This window comes from Spinacia oleracea, chromosome 3 (assembly GCF_020520425.1).
Source record: "Spinacia oleracea cultivar Varoflay chromosome 3, BTI_SOV_V1, whole genome shotgun sequence".
Lineage (NCBI taxonomy): Eukaryota > Viridiplantae > Streptophyta > Magnoliopsida > Caryophyllales > Amaranthaceae > Spinacia > Spinacia oleracea.
In genome coordinates this window covers 141,588,649-141,597,448 of record NC_079489.1, presented here as the reverse complement: position 1 = coordinate 141,597,448, position 8,800 = coordinate 141,588,649, and the positions used below count along the sequence as shown (strand labels likewise).

Below are 8,800 nucleotides of genomic sequence, written 5' to 3'. Positions count from 1 at the left end.
TTGCAAAGAATAAAAGCAATATCACTTCGATTCCATATTGTAGATGACTGTATATATTAATTGCTACCAAAGATGAGAACATAACAAAGTTTGTAGAATCTTGATGTTAGATACTCCAAAACTCCAATTTTGGATTGGCAGGTATGCATTGGGAATGAAGCAGCAGAAGGAAGACTAACACATATGGAGGGAACACTGATGTCCATGACTTACACAAAAAACATGCACTTTGGGAATAACTGATTCTGGTCAATATTTCATTTAAAGCACTAATCTGGGTGGCCTCAATTTGCCGACTTCACTGCATAAATCAGGCTGATACACATGGAATCCAACCTTATTCATGGTTGGGCCTCCCTGCCCTCCACTGTGTGAATACATAAAGCCCACCTATCAGTTTGCATCATTATATAATATTAATTAACAGCTGTATGAGCATATTCCCCCTATAATAAGCAACCTTCCCTCAACTCATTCTCTCATCTATCCTCTATTCAAGCCCAGACTAAACCCACCCCTTAAACAAAGCCTCTTCAGGTATATAATTTTTTGAAGGGCAATAAGCTCCCGTTCACCTAAAAGCCCCAAAACTAAACGCTCCTGAAATGGCAAGTGATGTCAAGATCGGGTCTTCTGTTGTACCATATGGTACAAAACAGATCGCATTGATCATGCTTAGATGGTGTATGAGTACCTGGATACTTACAGAAACATCACAATTAAAACGAATGGTCTGATGTACTTTCGATACTAAGAACCATGGTCTGCTGTACTGTCGATACTAATACGACATGCAGTTAAATTACAGACCATGTGTAGGTTTGATGAAGGCGAAGGTTTATGAAACTAAGGGTTGACACCACGAATTCCCAGTTCGTTTGGCTTTCCCCCTTGGTTACGTGCCTTCAAAATCACAAACCATCTAAGGACCAGCATTACATGAGCAACAAAAGGTAACCGTTGGACAGCTCTATTATGAGCTTGTTTTGGTTGCATTGGTTGCCCTGTGACTGGCCCTGCCCAGGCACATGCTTGATCAGACCGTCCGTCATGTCTTTCCCCTATAATGTATAGAGAGCTACCTTCGATCCAATGTATCCTAATGTTAGAACCATTATAAAGAGGTGTTATTCATGTTCCCTAAATTTGCAAGTGTTGTGTGTATTTATCTATTAATGCTTTTACATTATCGTTTTACCATATGACAATGCTATTCCGTTAACTTATTTAACCAGGTGAAACAAACATATTAAGTGAGATTTTAAATTGTCTTTGAAGCCTTCTTGCAAATACAGTCACCATATATATGGTGCACTTGAAACAAGCAGAAATGACATTTAGCAATTGCTTTTTCAGAAATAGATATGAAAATGGAAATCATGTCTCGATGGAAGTGTAAATTTGTTTTTCTGGGCGCCAATTAGACAAAGTAATAAATCAAGCTTTTGCTAAAATTAGAAACATTGAAGTTATTTCCAAGAGAAATTTCCACTATGAAATATGCTCTTAATGCGCCCACCCTCCCCCTCACAAAAAAAAGGTAATCATACTTAACCCAAAATATCAATGCAGAAACCATCATCAAAATATTACCTCTTGTCAACAAAATAAAGATGCACTATGAAGCACAATATGCTTCCAGGCTATTAATACAGGCTTAAATCCGCTCTTACTTGAAGTGCAACTGAGTCTTTTCCTTTCAAGAGCACATCCATGATAGCAAACTGATCATCAAACGCACTATAAAACCTGTGGCAGAATGTGCTCCTATAATATGCAAGACAAATACCAAATTAGAGAAGCTGTACAATATGACAGAAACTAAACGTAAGACAAATCACAAGTGACAAAAAACCGATCCTCTTCAGTCATCTGCTGATCTAACTCACCAAATTTCCGTGTAAGAACTTCAGCCCCCACTGGCGAAAGCATGTGTCATATTAAAGCCTATAAGGTTCTGGGGAAGGTGTTCTGGAAAAGAACAAAACAAGCAAAAAAAATAAATGAAACAGGAAATGCCAACCAAATTGGATGTGGAAGCTAGCAAAAGAAGAAAGTAATTAATCATACTTAATGGCCCTTTAACCTATGCATTCTTGAAGGCAATTTCAAAAACCAATAACTAAATGTCAGTGCACGAGGACTATGGTTGGACTATGGTTGCCACTGGTAAGGTGGAAACAAAGAATATAAAGCACATAAGCATAGTAAAACTTACATGTGCAGGCAGTACCTAGATAATTCCAGCCATCTGCAGGACCTCATAAGATATGACATTCTCAACGTGTGTTCCAGCTAGCCGTTGTGAAGTGTCAGGTGAAATGACAGTCACCTGGCGTGCTTGCCTTGCACGGGACAAGGCCACATACAACTGGCCATGTGAAAAACATGGGCGGGGCAGGTAAATAGCCACCTGACTTAATGTTTGGCCTTGAGATTTATTAATTGTCATTGCGAAGCTGAGTTTCACAGGGAACTGTTTCCTTTGAAAGAAAATTGGATATTTAGAGGAGGGTGAAGGCCTTTGTTTTACACGTGGTATGAAGACATGCTTCCCTTTGTGGTGGCCAGTTATAATAACACACTCAATGAGGTTGGGGGAAAACCCCTTGCAGATTAGTCGTGTACCATTGCACAAGCCGGACGATGGCAAAATATTCCGAAGCAAAATAACTGGACTGTCCTCCTTTAGGACGAGCTCATGAGGGATCATCCCACCAGGACACAATGTGTTGATGAATTCTGTCGGATAGACATTGCAATTATCATCAAGCACCATGTCAAACTTTTATACATAACTGGTTGCCCTGGGAATTTCTTTATCAGCTCCGTGTTTATGGAATCAACATCATCATTCATTGGAGTGAGTATTGCTCTTGTTGTAAATATGTCTGAGCTAAAGTTGCGAAGGTCTAACTCGGGAAATGTAAGTGAGGTCAGGTCTGTTATTGGGTCCCTGCCATCCTCCAAAGGCTTTAGCACTTCACTTGGTAACTGTACGTAGTTATTTTCAGCAGTCTGTAGTTCTCCATTTCCCAAAGCAAGCAAGAATGCTGAAAACTGGGGATCTTCTCGGGCCCGTATGTTTTCTGTGAGACGGAACTTTGTTAACTTAGGCCACAGTACAGAACTGACCAAGCTCACACCAACTGCTTCTCGTTGTGTTCTGTGGGGAAGGACAGGAAGAACTTGACGGAAATCTCCCCCAAAAACAACAAGCTTACCTCCGAAGAGTTGGTTTTCATCACACAAATCTCTAAGTAGTAAATCTAGAGACTCAACGTTTTCTTTCCTGGCCATTGAAGCCTCATCCCATATGATGAGCGTTGTTTCCTTTATCAATGCAGCTAGGCTACCTTGTTTGGGCACATCGCAGGCTAGTGAAGCTTAAGTATCTATAGGAATCTTAAACCTGGAATGTGCTGTTCTTCCGGATGGTATGTTGGCTGCAGCTATGCCTGATGTAGCAGTTGGAAGCACGATCAAGCCCATGAGACGTATCTCTGCGTACAGGGCATTGTACAAGAAGGTTTTACCTGTTCCGCCTGGGCCATCTATAAAGAATGCACCAGGTTTCTTTTGTTTAACATGGTCAATGATGCAGGTGAATGCTTCTTGTTGTGCCGGGTTGAGACTTTCACGACAGCGGATGCAGTGGTCAGGAATTGGTGCATCGAGGGCATCAATTATATCTCGTATTCTTGCAAGTTCATCATCAGTAGGCTCAAGCAAGTGGTCCAGGCCAAAAGTCTTGAGCGATTTCCCCATTTCTTCCAAGGATTGCTCAACTGACGTAGCTGTGAGTTGCTTGATCTTAGCCTCAGAATCTGGAAATTGATGGCTGAAATCCTCTGACAGTGCAGCATAGTACTTTAGCCAGAGCGCACTGGGGTTACTCGGTTGGCAGAAAATGAGGACAGTGGCAAAGAGACTACGCAGAGCACCAGGCATCTGTACGGCACACGCTTCAGCTAAGCAAAGATCAACTGATTCATCTTCTTCAAGCAAGTTGCGTTTAAGGGCTGCTTCTTGAAAAGTTGCGCATCTATACCCAGCAACTGTTAATAGATCTTCGAATGACTTAGGGCCAGGGACGTGAACGAGCAATAACCTCAGGAAGTAACGCTCTCCTTCAGACGGACTAACAAAAGCTAACCGACCGACAACAATAGTTTTGTTTTTCCTCAAGAACCACTGTTTTGCAGCACTATCCCATCTATACCTTTCTGTAAAACGGCTGTACAGGCACCCTGTGCCATCTGGGGTTGCAGCCTTTGCCTTAAAAAATTCAGTCAAAGAAGTCCGGGAATGTCTGTCAGCTGCAACAACAGCATCAAGCCGTTCATGGGGCCTTATCTGAACTGTGTGCATGTTAGGTAGGTGGACCTGGAGTGGAAGGACGGCCGGATGCATCTCATACAAATCAAACCCAAAGATCCTCCACGCAGCCTCGCAAGGAGAAACCCACCTACCAGATTGGAACTGGTCTATCTCGTCAACATCCCTCTGCTCACCAGGTTGCACAACATTGAAAGAGATCCTATCATGGCCCTTGTACACATATTTGTAGAGGTACTTAACTGCCTGGATGGTTGAACAAACCTCAACATTTACATGACAGTCAAACAGAGATGATAGGTATGGATTATACGGGATAACCCACCTATTATCAAGGTTTGCCTTACGGATAGAAACTGCATCACCGGTGTCCCTTCGCCTGTACAAAGGGAACCCATCTTTATTGTTTGTCGTTTCAGGGCAGAACTGTTTTGGATACCCGCTTTTACATTTGTTTTTATGGATCTTATGTTTCATGCAAGGGCATTGAGGGTTCAAGTGACCACAAGGGCCGTGCATCATATGCTTGAGGATGATTTTTCTGAGTCCAGGGTTGTCCACAGATGGAATTTCAGCACATACAAACTTGTCGTAATCAGCAGGAGTTTTGATTTTGAATTCAGGTTTTAGAATGATCAAGAAATGTGCATGAGGAAGGCCCCGTTTTTTAAACTCAACGACGTAAATCATTGCAGCAACCTTCCCAAACACGTGTTTCTCCATTATCTGCTTCTTAAGAGCTAGCAACTTGGCCCTGAATATCCTCGAAACCAGATCAGGCCGGTTTTGCGCTTCTTCTCCAGTGGCCAATTCTTGTTTTATTTCAGGCCAATTAGGATTGCATGTCATTGTGACAAACAAATCTGGCTTCCCATACCGCTGCACCAGCGCCATTGCATTCAAGTACCTTTTTTTAAGATCCCGAGGCCCGCCAATGAAAGTAGGGGGTAGCACAACACGATGCCCCACATTCGCTGCATTTGTTTCCCCACTTTCTACGGTGTCTAGGATACCTTGGTAGAGGTCTGCCCGTATAGTAGCCTGGTTCCTCCGGAAAAAATCAAGGCGAGTGTTTTCAACTTTCACGTACATATCCACGATATATTGCTGAAAACAACGGCCAGCTCTGAGGAGAAGATTTTGTGGCCGACTTTGGAGTTTATATGCATAATATTCTCTTGCTGAGATATGTTTGTCTGCCTTGGTATGAGCTCCAGTGGCACCTGCAAACAGAAGGAACACGTACGGAAGATAAGCAACTGGTAAGAGTAAAAGAATAGTGTGTACATTGGAATGGCATGTAAGCAGTAGCTGAAGTTATAATGATTTCCTGATAAACACCCACACGGCACACACGACACACTGCAGTGCATGTATGAAATGGACAATAAAGAGTGAGGCACTTGAAACAATTGGAAAATACTAATGTGCAAGAAACGACCATGGTTATAACCTATTCGTTAAAATATATAGCAACCAGCGTTATTAGGAGATTAATCAAGAGTAAATGCATGCAATCCTATAGGCAAAACGTGATCAGGTGTGTTGAGGGGATGCGGCAGAAACATCATAGGACTGAAAAGTTTAAGCTGAACAGATGGCAGCTCAACGAATATGAATAAAAGCATCAGTTCCACACGCAAGCAAATACAACAAATATATGATTTTAGTATAATAGATTTGAGGTCTGATGCAAGAATCACAAATAAGGCAAACAAATATGTAAGCGCCTTAGGTATAAAAGTATTACTGCCATAAAGAAGTTGAATCACATGGCGCTCACATAAAAGTTGAACAATACTACTCCTAGCAATTTAAGTCCCAGCAAACCAGACCAAAGGCAAATCAATCAGGCCTACGCTAAACCGACTGCACTACCAGCAAAGCAAACACAACAATCAGCAGACCATACCTTGGGTTCCCTGAGAAACCAAGGTTTGACTTTACCCATCAGAGGGCACAAATGCGTAAGTAGATCACTAACAATAATAACATACTTAAATCCATTGCATAAATAGTAACCATCGAACCATACGTACTATGAACCCCAACATTTTATAAACCCAAGTGTAATCGATACATACCCTAAAATTACCAATAATGACAACACATTTAACGGCTTTGGAAAAAAGGAAGGTTAGGAATTAGTTAGGCAATGATACATTTGCTTTATTTTTTATACTTGTTGAAAATTAATTAGATGGATTCAACTTGTTAAAAAATAATAAATTAGAAGATAGAGCAAGCCTAATTAAAAACAGCCAAAAAAAAATGTGTCAATACTATTGGAAGATGAAGTGTCATTTCTAGTATGTTTTGAAGAAAATGTAAGCACAGATTGCAGAATATGCAGTGAATTAAAAGCATACGTATAGCTTCCTCGAACAAGAGCTCCTCAGTAGTGTGCACAGCACAAGACACAACCGGGTCTTGTTGGGTTCGTAGTTGATGTCTTCCACCAGTGGACATCTTCCTGAGCCCCTGGTTCCAACCACAGTCCCCACACGGAAACAATAGTGGATATTGAAGAGGGTCATAGCAACCGTAAAAATGCATAACCCTATGAGACTCATTAGACTTCCCAGAAACTACAATATGTGGGCTGCTAGATTCACTCGATGAGGTGGCTTCAGGCCATATGCCAGCAACTGTTAGGTTATGATACATATGACAATTCATAAATCATGCGGAAACAACCATTAAGCCAGGAATACATATTATTTACACATAATCATATAGCATAATTTAGATGCATACTCTTTGTTGCGTGCCTTCCCTAGCTGCGCCCGAACCGAACAAGAACAAGTTTTTAGGACTCCAAGTGTCGTCCCTCCGTAGATAGTCCACAGCACGTCCGGATCCGCCTTAAGATTGACCAACTAGAATCGCCCCTAAGGTACTATAAATTTTCGGCACTTTTGAGCAAGATGTGTGACTGAATTTTTCTCTCAAAAACTCACTTTGAATACTTGAATAACTCGTTATAAATTGTGAACCCAGGCCACATATTTATAGGGGTATGGAAAGAGAATTGGAATCCTATTAGGATACGAATTAATTAAATTAGAATTATAATAAAACTCTTATTTAATTAATTTATCAAATAGATTTAGGAATTTAATCATTAACCGAATTCTGCACGTTTTAGGTTTCGTATGCGAACACAAACACTTACGCGAGCATGACCCGCAAGCGTGCAGGCCATGCCCGCGCACAACCCACACGGCCGCACGGCCCACGCGAGCTACAAGCCCACGCGAGCTGCAGCAATGCTCGCAGCCCACTGCTCGCAGCTGCGCGCGCTGTGCGCGCTGTGCGCGCTGCCACGGCCTGCTGGGCCTGGCCTTGCGCTGGGCCTGGCGTGGCCTTGGCTGTTCGTGTGGCGCGCTTGGCTTGCTGGGCGATGGCCTGGCTTCGTGCTGGGCCCTCGTCCGGCAGGCCTCGTCCGATGCTTATTCGTACGATACGCTTCCGATTAAATTCCCGATTCCGGAATATATTTCCGATACGAACAATATTTAATATTTTCGATTCCGGAATTAATTTCCGTTTCGAACAAATATTTAATATTTCCGTTTCCGGAATTATTTTCCGATTCCGATAATATTTCCGATTCTGACAATATTTCCATTTCCGGCAATATTTCCGACTCCGGCAATATTTCCATTTCCGATAATATTTTCCGATACGTACCATGTTTCCGTTTCCGGCAACATCTACGACTTGGATAATATTTATATTTCCGATACGATCCATATTTCCGTTTCCGGCAATATCATCGTTTCCGGAGTATTCATTTCTTGCCTGTGACGATCTCAGCTCCCACTGAAACCAAGATCCGTCGATTCCGAATATCCATAGATGGAGTATTTAATGCCATTAAATACTTGATCCGTTTACGTACTATTTGTGTGACCCTACGGGTTCAGTCAAGAGTAAGCTGTGGATTAATATCATTAATTCCACTTGAACTGAAGCGGCCTCTAGCCAGGCATTCAGCTCACTTGATCTCACTGAATTATTAACTTGTTAATTAATACTGAACCGCATTTATTAGACTTAACATTGAATGCATACTTGGACCAAGGGCATTATTTCCTTCAGTCTCCCACTTGTCCTTAGGGACAAGTGTGCATTTCCTAATTCCTTTGTCGCTCGATGCTTGCTCTTGAACATAAGGTAAGAGTTGTCATCCTTATTATGTCCAGAGGTGTTCCTCGGTTTCAGAGTTCAACTGATCAAATAAACAGATAATCATAGCCTATGATTCATCCGAGCACGGCCATGCATTTCACAGTTTCTAGCTCTCCGAGTGGCCTTGTACAACTTTTAAGCATCTCATCCCGATTTATGGGAGGACAATCCCAATCTTGCGATCTTGAGATTAGACTTCGTTTGATAGGTGATTACCTGAGCGTTGCCTTAATAGCCTCCTTTTACGGTGCGACGGTTGGTCAACGTC

The 8,800-nt window shown here is 42.0% G+C and overlaps 2 protein-coding genes across 2 annotated transcripts in view; both read right to left on the bottom strand.

Moving 5' to 3' along the window:
- Positions 1 to 2,233: 2,233 nt before the first annotated feature.
- On the bottom strand, positions 2,234 to 3,300 carry LOC110779477 (uncharacterized). Its single transcript, XM_056839732.1, has 2 exons — positions 2,787 to 3,300; positions 2,234 to 2,742 (listed from the first exon to the last, which is right to left on the bottom strand). The coding sequence occupies exons 1-2, from the start codon at positions 3,298 to 3,300 to the stop codon at positions 2,234 to 2,236; spliced, it is 1,023 nt and encodes a 340-aa protein (XP_056695710.1).
- An 87-nt stretch (positions 3,301 to 3,387) lies between these two features.
- LOC130470129 (uncharacterized) overlaps positions 3,388 to 8,800 on the bottom strand; it is a 35,599-nt gene continuing 30,186 nt past the window's right edge. The window contains exons 2-3 of the mRNA XM_056839731.1: positions 6,708 to 6,819; positions 3,388 to 5,561 (exon numbers count right to left, since the gene is read on the bottom strand). Coding sequence (XP_056695709.1) covers positions 3,388 to 5,561; positions 6,708 to 6,819 — 2,286 coding nt within the window. The remainder of the gene's footprint in view (positions 5,562 to 6,707; positions 6,820 to 8,800) is intronic.